At 42.0% G+C, this 22550-nt stretch overlaps 1 protein-coding gene across 2 annotated transcripts in view; it reads left to right on the top strand.

Annotated features, from left to right (window-relative positions):
- Positions 1-22550, top strand: part of cdh22 (cadherin 22) — a 191764-nt gene that overhangs the window by 83788 nt on the left and 85426 nt on the right. For both annotated transcript variants that reach the window (XM_079884341.1, XM_079884342.1), the window contains one exon: positions 6743-7677. In XM_079884341.1, coding sequence (XP_079740467.1) covers positions 7450-7677 — 228 coding nt within the window. In that variant the 5' untranslated portion in view covers positions 6743-7449. The remainder of the gene's footprint in view (positions 1-6742; positions 7678-22550) is intronic.

The following is a 22550-nucleotide window of genomic DNA, read 5'->3' on the forward strand; positions in this document are numbered from 1 at the left end:
TGTTTAAATCCTTTTTGATCACTGCCGAGCACCGTACGTAAGATGTACACTTTTATTATTGAAATGCTGGAAAGTATTTACAAGAACTTAATCGCAGCTCCACCTCAGCGAACAAAAATGGGAAAGAGAAGAAAGCACGTAAAAATTTGAAAGTATATGATACAGTTTAAAAATATGTAGGCTAGGCTATTATAGGCTAGTATAGTTTGGATTATTTTTTATAATGTCCTAATAAAAGCAATTTCAACTATTTCTGAAGTGCTTCTTTTATAAACACTGCTTTCTCACATAATGCATTGAAACAGCCCCTGCACGAGAGAATGATCGATTCTCGAGCCATCGATATCAACCAATTCAGCAGCATCGCCACGGACAGCACCGGGTAACGTCACACGTAAGAAGGAATATCTTAAGCAGCTTCCTAAGGTATGGTTCGGGGAACATGCCTAGAAATGCTATACCTTTAGTTAAGTTATTCCTTAAGAGTATTCGTAGCGCGCTAAGAGACAACGTTATCGGGAAACCCAGCCCTGGTGTAGTTACGGCATGTGTCAGCAGGAGTTAACTGATGAAGCCAACCAACCAAACTCTGACCCTTGTTTGGCACCAGTAAAGAAGAGGCCGCTGCCTCCGGTAAGGGCCCCAAGGAGCTCAGGGACAGCTGTCAGATGGCTGACCACCTCCTCATGCCTTTGCCAGAGGAGTCCATCTCATCCCCGCTCTGCCCACCCTCCACCAGTGATCATTGACCAGCGCCAGGCCTTCCTCTCCTGCCAGTCACCCGTGAGACGAGCGACTGGGTAATTGCGCAGCTCGCAGGGTGAAAAGCCTGCAGAGAGATGGACAGATATGGAGAAAATAATAGGGTGAACGAGATGTGGACGGAATAGAAGAATCCAAAGGGAGGACACTCTTAAAAACAATGGTTCCTAAAAGGAGTTTTCACAGCAATTTCATATAAAGGTCGTTCACACCAAGGACAGTAACTATAACGATAACTATAAAGTTTTAATATTCATTCTGAGAACTTTATTCTTCATTCTTCTACGACTTTAGAGAGCTTGAGCATTTAAAGCAGCAGATGAAAAAAACTGCAGTGTGTGCTTTTAATAAGAAGAAATAAGAACAAAACATTATTGTAGTTATTATTATAGTTGTTGTGTGAACAGGTCTTAAAGTCCCCCGTGTATCATTTTATCCCTTAAAACTCATCTTTGATCACCAAAATGACATATTTAAATGTTTTTTCCTTAAAATAGCTTGAATGTAACTCAACACCCTTGCCTCATATAGTATACGCGGTTCTATGAATATGCAAATGAGCCCCGCCTCCACTTACTCACTCAGCTCAGAGATCCACTGGTTGACGATCACACGCTGATCTGATTGGTTACAAGGTAGTTTGTGACGTCAGAAACACCAGCGATTTCAAAGCGTGTTTTTGAGACTGTCTTTGGTTCACTGCAGTTTTAAGGAGAATTTATTTTTTCTGCTGTTTTCAAGCATTTTCCAAAAGTTCACATTGAAACTTCGGAAATCATCTCACAGTGCACAAAACGTAAAAAAAAAAAAAAGCTCACTGCGGTGATATAGAGAGATCATGCACAATACATTTACTCACTCTATTCTTTTGGCATGATCATTTTATCAGCAAAGTATCTCACCACATACTGGCCGCACTCAAAATCAATATTTCGTGAATGGCCTCAAATGCAATTTCCATCGTGTTTTGTGAACAACAACAATTTTAGGTCATCTTTACCGGGATGTAAAATGAAGATTGTACAAAGTAATTTATTTAAAAAAACACTATAATGCCAGCGGTATAAGCATAGATATCTTTGGGTACAATATGCGTCACATGACTAAACACACCTCAGTTTTCACAGTCCACACTAAAACATGAAAACTTGGTTTTCAAAATGTATCCACTTGGGAAAGCATCTTCAAAATGCTCAGTTTGTGCAGGACAAAAACGCAGTCTCAGTGTGGAAGAAAGGATTCCTTAAGGATTCCTTAAGGATTCCTCAAATCTAATTGGCTCGCTGGACGGATGCTGCGACGAATGCATCAATTTTGGCACATAGGAACTAAGACACTTGAATATAACCCTAATAGTGGCCTTTTTTTTACAGGAAAGCTGCTTTGAAACCATCTATATTGTTAAAAGCGCTATATAAATGAAGGTGACCTGACTAAAAGTTCTTCATGGAACCATCAATGCCAATAAAAAAATGTTTATTTTTATAAGTGTATAAGATGGGCTTAGACTGTATAGTAATCATACAGGAAGGGAGGGAAATAGAGAGGATGTGGCAGGAGGCAGCAAACTACAATTAATGTAATTAACCAATGCAGATTTTCTAAGGCTGTGACAATATATGTCTCCTCTCATTACTTCCTGTAAGCAAACACGGGGCTTAATGAGAGGCAGCATACGCTACGGCACCATTTACTCTTGATGCTCAATCCATTACAGCTGCCATAGTCTGCCAATCCAGTCCACTTTCACCCCCTCCGCTCCGGCCCTACAACACGCTCCACTACACTTTGCCAAGGAAACAGCGTGTCTTGGACAGGGGCTACTTCTAACCGGATCTCCATTCCAGGGCATAATAGCTGGTCTCTAGAGCTCAGAGTCGCAGCCAAATGGAGGAGTGAAGCCACACTAGAGGTATTCAGGCTGGTCCAGGTGTTTGCGAGTGCTGCTAATTGATGCCGCATTCCCAAATATTTCGGCTTGTGTGCGTGGCGTGATGAACTTCTATACGCGCCGCTAATACTGAGTGGATTTTGACGAGCAGCTGTATTTGAGAGAAATATTGGGGGTATATTTTTTTTTAGTACATAATCATTTACTATATATAACTGCAAGCCTTCATGTTGTTGCCATTTTTTCTTCTTCTTCTTTAAAACAGGTAATTAAAACTAATGATGCTTAATTGATGAACAAATACCCTGATGTGCAATATTTGATTGTTATTTAAAATGTATTCAATTATTAATTTTAATTTATTACAGTATTAAACATTGCTTAACTTTGAAAACTGTGGTGTAAGTATTTAGTTCACTCTAAAGTAGCATGTTAAATGATATGGTAATAATTGCAATAAAAACATTTTTTAATTAAAAAATGCTAAAAATATATATATATTTATTTAAATGGATAAACTTTAACTTTAATAAACAGTAATAAACTGTGGTGCAAATATTTAGTTTACACCGAAATAGCATGTTTAATGCTGACTGAATGTATTAGAAACCATCTGAACAAACCATTTCTCTGACTGACCGCTTTTTTTGTTTTTTTTGTTTTTAATGACCTTTGCTTTTGGGCTTTTCTTTTCTTTTTGCTTACTAGGCAGTGCTGGTCATTGGTTAATGGTAACCTATAGTAAAATATCTCTTTACTCATTGTGGGATGTTGTTGATGGTGATTCTACAATCATGTCATTACTTAGCTCATTGGATGCTCTGTTTCACTCAGAAATACACTGAAATGAAGTCTTGAATGAATGTGTTGTTGACTTTAAAGCCTGTGTTTTGTTTTATTGCACATAGTGCTCGTGTTGCCTGCTTAGTTTTTCTTAATCAGCCGTCATTATTATATGTCACATACAGTATATGTAATTTCTACATGATTTTTAAATGTGGTATTGCAATAGTCAAGGTGTGGGAATTTGACTCCGGCTGTGGTTTCATTTTAAGACCACAGTCATTAGAAGTCCATGTGCTTTGGCTTTGATGAGAGCTTTCATGCATTGATACATGCTTGGGGGAGTGTTTGGCAAACGTATAATCGGATCACACATCAAAACATCGCACAGCCGTAGAAGAGGGCCAGCTCAGCTTATTAACCTCAGGCTATTCGTTTCCAAATACTGTTTTTCTTTTTAAAACCCTCCCAGATTTTAATCACTCTGATCTTTTGGATCTTTTCTCACTTGAACGGTTTTGACAAAGTCCGGCAATTCCCAATTTGGAAGCAAAACATATATAAGAGTGCTTTCTCCTCACAAGCGTTGTGGTTGTTTGTGCAGGAGCGGCTGATAGGCAGTCGGTGATTCCCATTAAAGAGATGGATGTCGCGCAGGTGAAAAGGAGATTGTCGGAAGAGAGAGAGAGGTATGGTCTCTTTCTCGGTCTCTGGCCTGAAGCCCATCACTCGCCGGTGATCAGTCTCCTCTCTGGCTCCGGTTGCCGACTGTCACGGCCTCTGCTCTCTGGCTGGCGTCTGATGAGAAGTAGCAGCCATGTTTTATAATCAATCCACGACCTAATAGGTCACGAATGAGTGCGTCCGGCTTGCCAATAGCGGTTTGGGTGGTAGCGGAAGCATTACGACTGTATCAGACCGGCCTGTGTTGCTGGGCTTAACACGACCAGCCTTTCCACAGAAACTCGCTAATTGACGTCGTTCTACTTAGCCAAGAGAATGACCAACCCTGAAGAGCCAGACCCTTAAAGTCAATTCATTTACGCTCCATACCACATCTTAATAAGTGCCGAATTGTGTATACTCATCATGAAAATTTCAAGAGCGCACAATGAGAGGCTTACTAGGATAGTTTTTAACTAGCTTTTGCATTTTTCCCCCCTGTTAATCGCCAAAGGGTTGAGAGTTTTGAGCAAAGCTACTTCAGAGGAGTGCATTCAACCAGAAAAAAATATTTGATACAAATAGTTTATTATTAATCATATGTACTTGGTCAGGCCTTTGCAGAAAACTCTAGATAGTCAAAAACGAACTAATCTTGACTTGCCCTAAATAGTTTTTCTTTGAGGCAAAAAGAAGTAAACAACATTACTTTGAAGTTTCCTCTTAAGACAAGAACACTTCAACACTAATTGGAAAGATGAAAATATTACATTTGATCAATGAAATGTAAAAGCAGGCTGTTTGATGCTTTTGATTGATTGACTGATTCATTTGATTGGCAATTTTTGGGCTTGTGGTTTGAAGTCATAATAGTGATTTTTTTGGGGGGCTTTCTGATGTTTTCTGTTTGTAATCAGCCATACATGCTCTAAACTGTGTACATATTTTAAGGATCAGTTGTTTGTACTGAACTTTACTTCATTTTTCTCCATCCTGAGCGTTTAGATGCAAAGTGTGACCCGAATCACCGCTTGACCTGAGATGCTAGTTGAAGCGTAGCTAAATGTCACGCATGTCACAACCCCTTAGCATCAAAAAATAAAATATAACGGTTAGTGCAGAAAACTGCTTTGTCAACTTTTGCTTTGGTAAATAAAAATATCCCTATTAAAAAAGCTAGATTGCAAAAGCTAAAAAATCAAGCATGAATCCGTACTGCAGGTGGCTAATAATCTCAATAAGCAACCCTGGTGAAAACTGCATGTTTATCTTTAGGAAATGCACTAGGCATGATCAAAACAAAAGTCAGTGTTTCACTATTTACCATCTGCTAAAGTGCTAGTGTGGGTATTGTGCAATAAGATTGCAATAAGTTGGAACCTACTACTGTGTAAATTGCACATGCTATTTTTAGCATGATAACGAAAGCATTGAAATGCTTTCTGGACATTTGCGCTCAGCCTGTCTCTCTCGATACTCACGGTTTGCGGTAAAAGAAGATCACCAGGCCTAACTGTCTTCCCAAAGGCTGATAATGAGGTGATTTTATCACTCAGACATAAAAAAAAAAAACACACACACAGTATGTGCTAATTTTACCAGGTTTTCAAGACAGCTTTGTGTCGACGTCCTGCTTTTCACCATTTATGTTCACAGTTTTAATGCAAATTGCTGTCAGTTGTTTGTGCAAATCTTTATTCCCTTTTCCTCAGTGTTTAACTTTTTACCCTCTTTAGAAGGTCGTTTCTGTTTCAAGATATAAGGACGTCTTAGCTATAGATGACGCAAACTGAAGGTTAGCCTTTCGTCTGCAACCGTCTGCCAATGGTTAAACAACCAATATCCTGAAGGGCCTTTCTTGGCCCACGCTTGTCCGCAGGAGCTGTAATCTTTTAGCCTTGAGGTTGTGACATTTCAGCAATGCTAAATGTTGTTGTTTTTCTCTTATTCTGAAAGCCTCAAAGACCATTAATCATTTCCCTTACCCAATGGCGCTTTGGCTGATGCACAATAGGGCCATAGCTTATCTTCACCTTCCTGACCAGTGTTTGTTTTAAGCATTAGGGTTGCCGCTCTAATGGATTGAATTAATTGATTAATACTTTTATCCAATTAGTGCTCCCTCATGCAATTAATCAGATAGCCCCCAGTGTAAGCTGCCTGCCGTGGGCCGCAACTCGGCAGACAGATGCTTTGGGCTCAAGTTCATGATATATAAACCTCCCTTTTTTCCTTTTTCAACCACACCTGGCTCCCTAACACAGAAGACATTGCTCTTGGGCTTAACACATTATCCGGATTCTTGCTGAGTACAAAGTTTCTGCCTTCAGAAATGCTTTTCAGGTAGATCACCTAAATGAAGGTGTGTTTTCTTGCTGCATTTCTATGAAATCCGAGAGAAAGTCAAAGAGTTTAGAGATCCGCAACCACTTTAAAATCACTTTGTGTGTCGGAGAGGACTGCACATTCACTGTGGCACTTATTGAATTATGTATTTGTTTAACGAGAATGAGAACACCATAACAAGAAGCCAAGAATCGATAGAGTTTGTTTCACTATTGATTATTGCATCTGGAAAAAGCTGCATAGCTATTTGATTATGCTCTCTTGCTCCTCTAATCAATTATCTTTGCTGTGTTACAGGTGATCAGATGCTGAGGTCGACATGATGCTCACCAATGTCAAACTCTCAAACCTGCAGTCAAGTACCTTATAAGCTCCGGTGACGCATAAGAGTCTGCGACCTCTGGATCTCGACATCTAGATGGTGATAATGATGCCTTCGACTTTGAGTAACATCTTGCACCATGAAATTTGAGGATTTCTTTTTTGGATGTGAAATGTACTTACATGGAAATGAAAAGGTATAGAGGACATTGGATTACATCCTTTTTATCAATGCCGCTAGCGTGGAGTGTTAATTAATTTCCGGACTCACAATGGAATTGATGTGTGCAGATTTGACCAGTAGCTCTTCAACTTAAAACTCAACTGAAGAAGAAATAAAACTTCAATGCCTTTGTGATTGGTACCCCATCATTGAAAAAACCCAACACCGATTTCAAAACGGAGGAGCTGTAGCTGTGTATCACCGAGACTGCCTCATCTTCTCAAGAAAGATTCCTCTTAAATGCCCTCTTGAGGACCCAGTGGCCTCTACGATTGGAAAAAAAAAATGACCAAAAACCTATTGGATTTATAGTTTCATTGAGCAGCAGTGAACTCTCGTTTACCTCCTCAACCTCACAGTCAAGGAGCTTTTCTCAAGCAATCGGGCAGTTAGGAAGAAAACTTCATCCTGAACGAGTTTCTAACTTCTGCCCCATGTAGAGACGAGAGAGTTTTCAAACATGGCTCCCCACTGGAGAGGAGGAGCTCAGGTTTTGGCAGTGACTCTGGGAATTTTGCAGTGCTGTGGATGGCTGTCCGGTCAGACCATAAGGACTAGTGTTGGGATGACGGAAAGAGGTCCTGAGCAATGGGCGATGTCTCATGAAAGAGTGAAGAGAGGATGGGTTTGGAATCAGTTTTTCGTTGTGGAGGAATACACCGGGACGGAGCCACTTTACGTTGGAAAGGTAGGACTGGTGCATGTTTGTCACTCATGTTTTTGGTTGCACTCTTGCTGCTTATTTTTCTATGCAAGGGAGAATTTATTGCAGCACAATGAAAGCCAAGAGAGATGCATGCGCTGTGCATTTAAATCAGGCAATTCTCAAATGCTTTAAGTGTGTGGATAGTGTCAGGCTAGTTGACTAGGACAGATCAAGCTCAAGTTTAGCTGTAAGGCTTGAATTTCTTCTATATCTATGAAGGCCAAACTACAACAGGTTCTCTTAAGATCTTGTTATCACCTCTGTGGAATATGCCTGTGTTTGGCTACATTAGCTATGCTTGAGAGGAATCTCAAAGTGATTTTGTGTGCAAGTTTGTTTTTAAGTGGTGCACAGCTGGGCAATATTATTCACAATATATTTGCGATAATTAACATTTATATTGAAAATTGCAATAACTTTGTTGCTATTTTTAAATCTGTTTTATCTGATTAGTTTTGTGATCTCCCAAGAGTGTCAAGATGCAAACTTCAGTGGCAAAAAATGCAGTTAAGTTCAAACAGTAATTTGCAATGAATCGATAACTTTGCAAATTCATCATTTGAAAATGGTATAACTGTATTCTCTGCGTAGCATTTTTCATATTAAGTACTTAATTAAAAATGGATTGGTAAATATTGCTGTTTTTATTTTATTATACGTCCATGCTCCTTCAGTGCAAAAACAGTGTGGAAAACCATCCCAAAACAATGGCAGTGATATTTCTTTACTATATATATATATATATATATATATATATATATATATATATATATATATATATATATATGATCAATTGTTTTAGATGTATTGCCCAGCCGTAGTGTGGTTTAGAGATATAAGCGACTTGTGCAGCAGTAATTAAGAGATTGTGTGTGTGTGTGTGTGTGTGTGTGCCAGGAAAAGAGGAGCTGATGTCTAAATGGGAGCCATAAAGGATGATATGGGAAATGGAAGGGGTATTCTGGAGAGAGATGATTTTATTAATAAAATTACCCAGAGTTACGGCTCCCTCTGAAGTTATGAGCCGAGACTATTAATAGGGGCTGCTGGTGTTGTATGTCTATTGCTCACCGTATCAAAGACTTTAATTAGGGTGATATAGAATTAAATATGACCAACGTGCCTTTTATCAGTAACGGTCATTTAAAACAATCCCTTTCGCACAGCCCTGTGATTAATCTGCTAATGATATTTTTTCTAAATGTTTGGCCCCTTCGTTGGCAGCTCTCTTCAATACATTTGTAAAATTAATTTCACTTAGCCCTACGTTTTATGTGTCTGTATTACGTGGCAAAACTATAAATATCTGTATGCCACGTAATGTGTGTTACAGTTTAATAACATTTAAAGGGGACATGAATTGAGAAATCAGAATTTCCTTGATCTTTTGACATGTAAGAGGTCATTGTACTGTAAAAATATCCCATAAGTTTCAAAACTCAAAACTTCCCTGTTAGTCCCAAAACAGCTTTTATTGAATCCAAGCTCAGAAAACGAGTAGGTTTGGAATTTTGTCACATTATGATGTAATATTGCGACGAAAGACGGCCTCTGCAGAATCAAATCAGCGTCTACTTCTACATGATTGCGGCTTTGGCCCCGCCCACTGGGGCATTAGTAAGATGAGAAGGAGAGATACAGAATCACTGGACTAAATATAACATTACCTACCAAAGGATTTTTATGCTATGAAAGTGCTTATTTATGTGTATTCATTATTTATATAGTGCATTCGACTATGTGAATGTCTTTTATTTGTTTGTTCAGTACATTTCACTTTGGTAAATCAGTCAAATTTTGGCGCAGGTTTTGAAAACAGTCTTTTACTGTAAGATATGGACCCAACAGTAATGCCACAACATGTAAGTAACCGTTAGTTCTAATGCCTAATCTGTGATCAGTTATTTCTGATATGATCCATGTACAGTCAGACATTCTCAAAAATCGTTTATTGCTGTTTATGCGTCAGTAAATCAAGCCATTGACTTGACAATCAACTTCACATTGTTTCTTTTAGTACCATGAAAGTAATCTGTTATTTAAATTGTGATTAATTTATATACAGACAGCGATCAAAGAATACTCCCTTTATACTCGCTGGAGCTGTCAATCAAACAGCGCGTGTTTATCAGTGACTGAGTTCTGGACTCTTGCCAAAACTCCCGTTATAATCAATGAATCTCTTATTTACATTGTGTTTGCAATGTTAGTTATGATAAAGGCATTTGTGAGAGAGCAGAAACTGAGCTGCAATGATGAGATCACTGCATTCATGCGCTCAACAGCGGTCTGTCATCTTTCTAATGTTCATCACTGCAACCTTTCATGCCACCATCTAAATATAACGCTAAAATCAACACTTCAAAAATCAATACTTATTTCATATGCAAAATGTTCACAGCAGTGAAGTCTCACAGCCGACACGCCTCTTCAAACAGAGTGCTAAAATCAGGGTAGAAAATGGCCTTTTATTTCTGAAGTATTTCTAAATTCTAAAAATCATACTCAGGTAACATAAAATTTGTTTAAAAAAAATCAGTTCATTACCCCTTTAATGGACTGTAGATCAAAAAGTGTGCAAATGTTCGCTACAAATAGACTTTTGAGCACATTCATACGAACCTTTTCACATTTTTACCCCATTGTGTAGTGTAATTTGGCAACTCAAACACAAAAACTTACCTGGAAATGTCACGTTACGGGTCCAGTTTCATGTTGAGTTTCGTCAAAAAGTGTGAACATTAGTGACTTTTGAAAATGAGCCCTGCCAAAGCGAAGTTAGATGAATAGAGACGTTTTTCCTTTATTCTTTGTCTTTTATCACATGGATTTTTGGTGCTAAACCTTTGTTCCTGCTGAAGTGGCTTTGGTATCTTGTTCATTCTTTTAATTTAATAGCTTTAATTGCATCCATTAACTTTAAGCCCAATAATGCTTCATTATGACACCAGTCTTTTCTTCAGCAGATGTCTTTTTGTAAGAATGTCTTCAGAAGTGTTCCAGGAATACTGCACTTGAATTCACAGAGGCCTCTGGTGACCTTATGCTATTTACATTAGACTGTCAAACCTCAAAAGGCTTGTCGGAGAAAGACGAACATTGTGAAGGTTAATTCTACGCATCAGTCCCTCTTCTGCAGAGAGCTCTAAGAGAGAGTGAAAGTTGCAATATTTCCTGCCGAAAAGGCCACTGCACCATTTTCCCGCCTTCACTGTTAAGCCATGAAGTCCAGACATATGTAAACCTCGAGTCGATAAATATTAGAAGTCTCTTTGCAGGGAAAGGCAGCAGGGCAGAAAAAATGAACAGTGGAAAGAGAGTTTTTACATGGCGAACACCGACAAGAACATCCCGCCATATGGGCAGCGCAGCAAAGTGGAAAGATTTCCACTGCGCTTTGAAAGGCTGCCAGCCACTTCCTTCAGACAAGCGGCGAACATTGATTGATAGGATTTGAACGTGTAGTGCTGAGACGCTGAACAGACGCCGGCGTTCGTAACGTGCATGCCAAGGATGTCTCAACGTGTTCAAATAATTTCCTGCAGGCTTGGGCGAACCGCTCAAACGCTCATGCAAGAACATTCACTTTCTGTCTTTTGTGTTTGAAAGGAAGGTGAAACGTATTTATTTAAAGCCAGCATATAATAAACAGTTATTTATTCAACATTTAGGGTTGAGAATCCAATTCCAGCATTTCATCCCCCCATCTTAAAAGCACACTATCATTCTATGCACTGCTTATTGAGTCTGAATATCAGGTTAAAGTCCCCTTGAAATCAAAATTGCAGTTTTTTTGGCTTTTAGTATGAACATGTTAGCCTTACTGTTATCTATAAGCTAGTGTGCTTCAAAACAATGACAAAATTCACATTTAGAAGATATTATTGTTCAAAACTAACAGTTTCTCACTTCCGACAATATGGATAAATGACTTTGATGACATCACTCTGCACTTCAGCTTATCATCAGATTTTCTGTCTAATCAAATGCTCTCTAGAATATGAAGCCCCGCCCCTACACTATAAATAGATGTTGAAGCTGCAGCTGAAACTGGTCGCTTGTTCACACATTTACTATTTTCTTCATGGTAAATAGCATATCATGCACTATAAAGGGGATATGGAACGATTCAGACAGTGTAAATAAGCTTTCCATTTAGATGAATGAAGTTTGGTTTCATGTTAGTGTCACGCGAACCGCTGCATCTCCGGTCCAGAGACACTATAGCACCAGGGTTTGAAATGTACTTTTTCACTCACGGGCCAATTTGGCTACTAAATTAAGTTACCGGCCATTCGAAACTTCTACTAGCCAAAAAAAAAATAAAAAATTATGGGAATGGTAATTGTTTTATTTGAAACAGGGACAATGCACAAATAAACATTAAACTTGTTAAACAAGAGAATATGTCTTGGGCCAGGTTATAGCAACAATTGCTCATTTCCACCTGTAGTCCCTGGACTACGTTATATTATAAATATATATTCTAAAATTTGGATTTCACACATTATTGTCTTATTCAAACAAAATCATGTCATCCAGCCATCTCCTCCTTTCCTCTTTCATCCTCATACTTTTCACCAATAGTGTATTTTAGGCGGACAGATCAATACAGTACATAGAACATCAAAAAAATGTAATGTGTTGGAAAATAACAATGTCTTTTCTGTTAACCAAATGCTTTTTAATCTTCACTATTGCTTCAATGCAACTGAACAAGCGTGCCGTTGTGTGTTCAAGTAAGCCAGATATACGCCGATTCTGCGCAATACTCTGTTTTTAATATATCATGATGACTCTCGAGTTAAATGCGCAGAATGCGCAGATTTGACTTACACGAATTTCCCCAGCAAAGTGTGTAAACATAATAAGTAACACGCCAAATTGGCTAGTGATTTGACAGCGTTACCCGCTACAGTTGATTTTTACCTGCATTTGGTGTGTGTTCATTTCTAACCCTGGATACCGCAGAGCGGATCATATGAACGAGTTGGCACAGACCACAAAACTTATCAGACCCGTTTTGAATTCTGCACAGAATGCTGTATTTTTAAGTGATATGGAGGAGATTAGGAGAGAAACGGTTAGGGATTAGGAGCTTCACCGAGCTCAATGGCTCTAGCCGAGCTGTGATATGTAATCGAAACGCTATTGGTTATTTTAAAAGGGGGAGGAGCTGTTCAATATGCCCCGCCCTCTCTTCCTTTTTCAGTGTCAATTACATCAACACATTGAATAATGCTGCAAGTTTCAAGGCACTTCAGAGGGAAGTTGTGTCCTACTTTGAATATTTCCTCTTTGTAGTCTCCATTTCGTTTCCTTTCTTCCTCTTAAGCATCTCTGTCTGACGGTTCAAAACTCCTGGTTGAAAATGTATCACAATGTTCATGCAAAATCTCTTTATCCACGAATCGTAATAGTTTAAATGTCAGGGGTGTTTGCAGAATGTGCATGTTGATTGCAGTCTGAAGCTTTATGAATCCATTATTAATGTTTTGATCTTTCGCTTGAGAAAGAGTGTTGTGTAGCTAATGAATTTCAACTAAACAAAGGGCCTGTGTTTGCTGATGAGTTTTGCGCTGTCATGACCCGATGTGCAGATGTCTAGGTTGAAGTCTCGATTGAGAATGTCAAACGTTTTTTGTTTTGCAGTTTGAGCTGAAATGAAAATTGTCTAATTATCCGGCCCTTAAAAATAAATCCATCAAAAGCCACGTTGGAAGTTCTTAGTGATTAATGACATAGAAATGCGGCAGCGATAACATAGTCACTTCTTTTGCTTGAGATTTTCATAATTATCCTTTTTACAACAAATAAAGGACTTCTGACATAATGTCAGTTATGATTCAGAAGTTTGGGGTCAGTAAGTGACAGTAAATTTAGATTTTATGTTACAAAAGATTATATTTCAAATAAATGCTGTTCTTTTGAACTTCCTATTCATCAAAGAATCCTGAAAACTAAAATGTGTCACGGTTTCCACAAAAATATGAAGCAGCACAACTGTTTTCAACATTGATGATAATAATCAGAAATGTTTCTTGAGCATCAACTTATCATATTAGAATGATTTCTGAAGGATCATGTGACACTGAAGACTGGAGTAATGATGCTGAAAATTCAGCTTTAATCACTAGAATACATTACATTTTCCAATATTTTCCAATTGAAAACACTTATTTTAAATTGTAATAATATTTCTGTATTTTTTATTAAATAAATTCACCCTTGGTGAGCATAAGAGACTTCTTTCAAAAACATAAAAAAATCTTATTGAACCCACACTTTTGAACGGTATAGAGTGTTTATGAAATATTCATGCTAAATAAAATATTTGCACCCATTGCAGAGCTCAGTGCAACCCAAGATGCATTCAAATGCTTCAAAACATATTTCAGCACAAGAGTATATATAGTTCCTATAGTATATCCTATAGTTTGACTCTTTGACCTGCACGTCTCACTCATTCACATTTGGTCGTGTCACTGGTGTCACGGTCCGTGTGCACTGCAGTGTCTTCTCTTGCCTCGGCGCTCATCAGAGGTGAGAGATCTGGAGTGTCGGCTCACCTCCTTCACTGCGACTGCCAGCTAACAGGTTTGCTTTGTTAGTGTTCTGACCCGAGAGGTGGCAGTTCACACAGCCTGGAGCTCAGCTGCTCCGTCAGCCACTTCATGGTACAGTAACAACACTAAAATACCAATTCAGTCTCTAACTGTTTGTCCATGGTAGTCTTTTCCTGGTCTAAATGGTTTACCCAGTTTAAATCGGCAGTGTCTTACTGGTGGCTGGAGGACTGCAAAGTGAGATTTGACTTGATCATATTTAATACACTAATATCTAAGGCCTCTAAATGACATGATGAAAACTGCTGGTAAACCTGTTGCACACTGCGGCAAGCAGGACGAGGCCGAGAGCCGAGTGAACGACACGAGGCAGAGAGCCGTGAGAGAACGACGTGAGACAGAGAGCCGCGAGATAACGACTCGAGGCCGAGAGCCGCGAGAGAACGACGCAAGAGAACGACTCGAGGCCGAGAGCAGCGAGAGAACGACGCAAGAGAACGACAAGGCAGAGAGCAGCGAGAGAACGACGCAAGAGAACGACTCGAGGCCGAGAGCTGCGAGAGAACGACGCAAGAGAACGACAAGGCAGAGAGCTGCGAGAGAACGACACGAGGCCGAGAGCAGCGAGAGAACAACGCAAGAGAACGAGGCGAGGCTGAGAGCCGCGAGAGAACGACACGAGGCCGAGAGCTGCGAGAGAACGACACGAGGCCGAGAGCCGGGAGAGAACAACGCAAGAGAACGAGGTGAGGCCAAGAGCCGTGAGAGAACGACGCAAGAGAACGACGCGAGGCTGAGAGCCGCGAGAGAACGACACGAGGCCGAGAGCTGCGAGAGAACGACACGAGGCCGAGAGCCGCGAGAGAACGACACGAGGCAGAGAGCTGCGAGAGAACGACGCAAGAGAACGACAAGGCAGAGAGCTGCGAGAGAACGACGCGAGGCTGAGAGCTGCGAGAGAACGACGCAAGAGAACGACTTGAGGCCGAGAGCTGCGAGAGAACGACGCAAGAGAACGACTCGAGGCCGAGAGCTGCGAGAGAACGACGCAAGAGAACGACAAGGCAGAGAGCTGCGAGAGAACGACCAGAGGCCGAGAGCCGCGAGAGAACAACGCAAGAGAACGAGGTGAGGCCGAGAGCCGTGAGAGAACGACGCAAGAGAACGACGCGAGGCTGAGAGCCGCGAGAGAACGACACGAGGCCGAGAGCCGCGAGAGAATGACTCGAGGCCGAGAGCCGCGAGAGAACAACGCAAGAGAATGACGCGAGGCTGAGAGCAGCGAGAGAACAACGCAAGAGAATGACTCGAGGCCGAGAGCAGCGAGAGAATGACTCGAGGCCGAGAGCAGCGAGAGAACGACACGAGGCCGAGAGCAGCGAGAGAATGACTCGAGGCCGAGAGCCGCGAGAGAACAACGCAAGAGAATGACTCGAGGCCGAGAGCCGCGAGAGAACAACGCAAGAGAATGACTCGAGGCCGAGAGCCGCGAGAGAACAACGCAAGAGAAGGACTCGAGGCTGAGAGCAGCGAGAGAACGACACGAGGCCGAGAGCCGCGAGAGAATGACTCGAGGCCGAGAGCCGCGAGAGAACAACGCAAGAGAATGACTCGAGGCCGAGAGCCGCGAGAGAACAACGCAAGAGAATGACTCGAGGCTGAGAGCAGCGAGAGAACAACGCAAGAGAATGACTCGAGGCCGAGAGCCGCGAGAGAACAACGCAAGAGAACGACACGAGGCCGAGAGCAGCGAGAGAACGACACGAGGCCGAGAGCAGCGAGAGAACGACGCAAGAGAATGACTCGAGGCCGAGAGCCGCGAGAGAACAACGCAAGAGAATGACTCGAGGCTGAGAGCAGCGAGAGAACGACACGAGGCCGAGAGCAGCGAGAGAACGACGCAAGAGAACGACACGAGGCCGAGAGCAGCGAGAGAACGACACGAGGCCGAGAGCAGCGAGAGAACGACGCAAGAGAATGACTCGAGGCCGAGAGCCGCGAGAGAACAACGCAAGAGAATGACTCGAGGCTGAGAGCAGCGAGAGAACAACGCAAGAGAATGACTCGAGGCCGAGAGCCGCGAGAGAACAACGCAAGAGAACGACACGAGGCTGAGAGCAGCGAGAGAACGACACGAGGCCGAGAGCAGCGAGAGAACGACGCAAGAGAATGACTCGAGGCCGAGAGCCGCGAGAGAACAACGCAAGAGAATGACTCGAGGCTGAGAGCAGCGAGAGAACAACGCAAGAGAATGACTCGAGGCCGAGAGCCGCGAGAGAACAACGCAAGAGAATGACTCGAGGCTGAGAGCAGCGAGAGAACAACGCAAGAGAATGACTCGAGGCCGAGAGCCGCGAGAGAACAACGCAAGAGAACGACACGAGGCCGAGAGCAGCGAGAGAACGACACGAGGCCGAGAGCAGCGAGAGAACAACGCAAGAGAATGACTCGAGGCCGAGAGCCGCGAGAGAACAACGCAAGAGAATGACTCGAGGCTGAGAGCAGCGAGAGAACAACGCAAGAGAATGACTCGAGGCCGAGAGCAGCGAGAGAACGACACGAGGCCGAGAGCAGCGAGAGAACGACGCAAGAGAACGACACGAGGCCGAGAGCAGCGAGAGAACGACACGAGGCCGAGAGCAGCGAGAGAACGACGCAAGAGAATGACTCGAGGCCGAGAGCCGCGAGAGAACAACGCAAGAGAATGACTCGAGGCTGAGAGCAGCGAGAGAACAACGCAAGAGAATGACTCGAGGCCGAGAGCCGCGAGAGAACAACGCAAGAGAACGACACGAGGCCGAGAGCAGCGAGAGAACGACACGAGGCCGAGAGCAGCGAGAGAACGACGCAAGAGAACGACACGAGGCCGAGAGCAGCGAGAGAACGACACGAGGCCGAGAGCAGCGAGAGAACGACGCAAGAGAATGACTCGAGGCCGAGAGCCGCGAGAGAACAACGCAAGAGAATGACTCGAGGCTGAGAGCAGCGAGAGAACAACGCAAGAGAATGACTCGAGGCCGAGAGCCGCGAGAGAACAACGCAAGAGAACGACACGAGGCCGAGAGCCGCGAGATAACGACACGAGGCCGAGAGCCGCGAGAGAACAACGCAAGAGAATGACTCGAGGCCGAGAGCAGCGAGAGAACGACACGAGGCCGAGAGCAGCGAGAGAATGACTCGAGGCCGAGAGCCGCGAGAGAACAACGCAAGAGAATGACGCGAGGCTGAGAGCCGCGAGAGAACGACACGAGGCCGAGAGCCGCGAGAGAACGACACGAGGCCGAGAGCCGCGAGAGAACAACGCAAGAGAATGACGCGAGGCTGAGAGCCGCGAGAGAACGACACGAGGCCGAGAGCCGCGAGAGAACGACACGAGGCCGAGAGCAGCGAGAGAATGACTCGAGGCCGAAAGCTGCAAGAGAACAACGCAAGAGAACGACACGAGGCCGAGAGCAGCGAGAGAACGACACGAGGCCGAGAGCAGCGAGAGAACGACACGAGGCCGAGAGCAGCGAGAGAACGACACGAGGCCGAGAGCAGCGAGAGAACGACACGAGGCCGAGAGCAGCGAGAGAACGACACGAGGCCGAGAGCAGCGAGAGAACGACGCGAGGCCGAGAGCAGCGAGAGAACGACACGAGGCCGAGAGCAGCGAGAGAACGACGCGAGGCCGAGAGCCGCGAGAGAACGACACGAGGCCGAGAGCAGCGAGAGAATGACTCGAGGCCGAGAGCCGCGAGAGAACGACGCAAGAGAACGACTCGAGGCCGAGAGCCGCGAGATAACGACACGAGGCCGAGAGCTGTGAGAGAACGACGCAAGAGAACGACTCGAGGCCGAGAGCCGCGAGAGAACGACACGAGACAGAGAGCTGCGAGAGAACGACACGAGGCCGAGAGCCGCGAGATAACGACACGAGGCTGAGAGCCGCGAGAGAACGACACGAGGCAGAGAGCCGCGAGATAACGACACGAGGCAGAGAGCTGCGAGAGAACGACACGAGGCCGAGAGCCGCGAGATAACGACACGAGGCTGAGAGCCGCGAGAGAACGACACGAGGCAGAGAGCCGCGAGATAACGACACGAGGCCGAGAGCCGCGAGAGAACGACGCAAGAGAACGACGCGAGAGAACGACTCGAGGCCGAGAGCCGCGAGAGAACGTCTCAAGGCCGGTGGAGATTGATAATGAAAATCTTTTGATCTGAAATCTTTACTGATTTTAATAAAGTAAACATAAGTATATTGTTAGATATATTTAAAGATGAACACTTACTGGACTGAAGCAACTTAGCTTTAATTAATATATGCAAACATAAACTTTTTTTTTGGGAAAAATGTGATTATCAAATATGAGGATTTTGAGGATGGTTTATTCGTTCATCTCTCAATCAACATTGTATTGCATTGCATTATATGTTTTAAAACTACAGAGCTTTGATCATAAACTAAGCATTTAAATGTATTATTGGCATATATAGAATAACAACTGATATTTATAAGCATTTTATGGAAGTAGTCTGCAACACTGTTATACAGATGCCATTTATTTGCATTACAATTTCATACTTTTGGCCATATAAATATCATCATCTGCACTAAATTGCATTTTTACTCAGTTTGTGCCTCTGAATAAAATAAAAGCCTGATGTATCAAATATGATACTGAACAAAAACACATCTAGTACTTTGTCTAAAGGTTCAATAAACTTTCCAAAAAATGCAATTTATTTCTGACTAATGTTTCAAATGTCAGATTTTACAGGGTTAATATGCAGGTGTATTTTTAATCAACATTTCAACATTATAATCATTGGAATCAGTGTCAGAATCTGTTTTGAGTCAAATCTACTTTGTGTCATGCTAATTGTGAGTTGTTCCCTATGTAGTGCTCCAAATCAGTCACTAATCTCAGTTAGAAAGAGCCTAATATGTGGACAGTCGACAGCAAAGAAGCTCACCAGAGCTGTAGTGTTTTTATCCTAAGGTATCTTATGAAAAGCTCTTTAGATTTGCATCCTTGCAGTCTTGCTCAGGCTCGAGGGCTGCAAAGTGATGCTATTTAGTTGAAGACTAAGTAATGAAGGCAGTATAATCAATATTGTGAATGGCCACCGATGAATCAAAGACTAAATATTTTAGGCAGAGAGGTAGCTAAAGGGGATAAGACCTCCACATGACCTGTGGTTTGACATGTCCTGCTCAGACGAGACCCCGGTCGCACCGTTTACCGTGGTGTGATGTGAGCGCAGATTAAGAACCGCTTCCCGTCTGCCATCCACCGATAACATCGTTTGTCAGGTAAAAGATGCATTTCACTCCTGCTGTGGCATGTTTATTGTGCGTTCTCATTTCATTAGGGAAAGCAGCGGAGTCAGAGGAAATCCAGGACACTCAGCAGTTCTGTCTTATTATTTTTATGCACATAATTGAGGGAACAGATGTTGATCATATGATCTCAATATGCGCTAATGCACACAAAAGACTCCAGGAGCGTTCTTTGAACAAACTCTCCCTGTGAACAGACAGGGAGAAATAGTTTTTTTTATCCTCCAGCTCTTGAGATATTGCCCAGCTTTCTTTGTCTTCCTGTTAGAGAGAGGTTTTTTTATTTATTTTTTTATTACTGCTGAAATATTGATACGCCAAAAAAGAGGATAGTTTCAAGTGCATGTTTTATTCGACCGAGGGTGGGATTTGAAATGAGGAAAGAGGCGGAAAAGAATGCAATATTGTAGGCCGGCTTGCGTTATTCCCATGTTTTACGACAAATACCTAATGAAAATCCCCACGGGGGTGATAGAAGCTGCTATTTAATTAAGGCTTTATAAAATATTTAACACGCTGATGATGGAGAGGGTGATTTCGCTCTGTCCACTGCTGTTTTGCAGATTTTGCCAGGCTACAGACAGAAGCACATTACAATGGGAAACAGAGACTGAAGCTAAAGAAAACCCACAATGATCCAGTCGACGGAGCATTACAACACTGCAGTGCAGAGATCTCTGCATCTCAATAGATCACCTCAAACCTTTACTGAAAAACAACACAGTTTAATGCCCTCTGTCATCTGATTTATAGATTATACTTTTAAAAAGCCTTTAGTCAAAACATCCTCCTTCAGCTCGTGCGTCATGTGTCTTTTTTTTGCTGTGAAATCATTACTGATTTTTATAAAGTAAATGTAAGAATCATTTCTACATTGTTGGTAATATTTCAAGATGAACACTTACTAAAGTAACTTGGGTTCAGCTTGATTATCCATGCATCATTTTTTAGAAAAATCATGGGCATCAAATATGATCATCAGGCTTTTGATGAGGGTTTATTTGTTCATCTCTCTATCATCATTGCATTGTAAGTTTTAAAGGGTAACTCTCGCCAAAATCGAACCTAGGCTCTTTTTGAAAATCTACCCGAGGCAAACTTTCGTGTAAAAGCATAATTAGAATGGAAACGCCACTTTTAAGATTGACCGTATTTTCGTTTTAGGTCAAATTGCGTTGTGAATGGGAGTGCTTGGGGCACGACTATGATAGCATCAAAAATCACTGTTTTTAAAACACTAAGGAGGCTCGACACAACATGAAACTGTGCTGGAAGTGTCACCAGGGGCTCTACACATGAACTCCAGCACTGAGAACATTGTTTGTGTACACAGAGTTTACTAAAAAGAAAGGTTTTGTACGACTCACTTTATCAGTTAGTGTTTCCGGTGGCTGGAATTCTGTCAGTCAAAAGTAGTCGATCTCCGAATGCAACGTAATGAACTGACTCCATATGAGGAAATGTCATGAACTTGTAATTTCAATGAAAAGCATGATAACTTATCCGTGAATTTATATGGAAACAAGCTTTAGGAGCTTTCCATCTTTACTCTCCTCCCTGTTACGTTGCATTCGGAGATCGACTATTTTTGACTGTCAAAAGAGTCTTACAAAACCTTTCTTTTTAGTAAACTCTGTGCACACAAACAATGTTCTCAATGCTGGAGTTCATGTGTAGAGCCCCTGGTGATACTTCCAGCAAAGTTTCATGTTGTGTCGAGCCTTCTTACTGTTTTAAAAATAGCGATTTTGATGCTATCACGCCCGTTTCACACATACTCCGTTTGCAGTGCGTATGCGGTGCGTATTTTTTTCCATACCCATGTTAACAGGTTAGAGCTTTCACACTGCACGCGGTTGCAGTCCGTCGATCCGTTCCAGTTGCGGTGCGTATACAGCAGTGCAGCGATCGTCTATTTTTGCTGTGCTGCATGCGCTGAATTAAAGTGACAGCACATGGTTCGTGGTCAAAATGAATACAGATTGACCAGATTGACATGAAAATGTAATTTCATCATAAATGCATTTAATTAAATAAAATGTAGTAATCTCACCATAAATGCATTTAATTAAATAAAATGTAGTAATCTCACCATAAATGCATTTAATTAAATACTAGCCTACTATTTTTCACAGTCATCTTTTTACTTCAAGACCGGGGTAAATCAAGATAAAATACAATTTACTTCAACAAGGGACATAATGAACAACACTCGTCTCATTCGTGGAGGTGGAAAAACAAGTTCTTTGTGACATGCAAGATTTATTGTATACAGATTTAAATTATGCAAAAGAAAGGGTACGAGTCTGCTGTTTTTGTCAATTTTAAGTTTTAATTTAAAATGTATGCGATTTTAATATAAGTGCATGGTTAAATATTTTACCACTTGCTTGAGCAACTTAATATATAATTATATAGAAGTAATGCATTGAATAATAGTTTGTTTAAATTGTGTTTAAACGTGAATACGTCTATTAAAGAGTATATGTGTACAAAGAGAATCGCAATGCTGACATTTTTTTTTTTTTTAAATAAAATTTGCTGATAACTTCTGTATTTGAAATAGGCCTACAATTTGTTTGGGGTACAGCCGGATCAGTTACGCACTGCAAACGCAGATTATGTGAAAGCACTTTAGCGCGTGCTGCTCCTGCACCGCATACGCACTGCAACACACTGCACACGGAGTATGTGTGAAACGGGCGTCATAGAAGAGCCCCATGCACTCCCAATCACAAGGCAATTTGACCTAAAACGAAAATACGGTCAATCTTAAAAGTGGCGTTTCCATTCTAATTATGCTTTTACACGAAAGTTTGCCTCGGGTAGATTCACAAAAAGAGCCTAGGTTCAATTTTGGCGAGAGTTACGCTTTAAAACTACAGAACTTTGATCATAAAACTAAGCATTTAAATATCATCTTAAGACATTACAGGCAGATATAGAGTGACGACTGATATAAA

The sequence above is a fragment of the Squalius cephalus genome (assembly GCF_949319135.1).
Source record: "Squalius cephalus genome assembly, chromosome: 10".
Taxonomy (NCBI): domain Eukaryota; kingdom Metazoa; phylum Chordata; class Actinopteri; order Cypriniformes; family Leuciscidae; genus Squalius; species Squalius cephalus.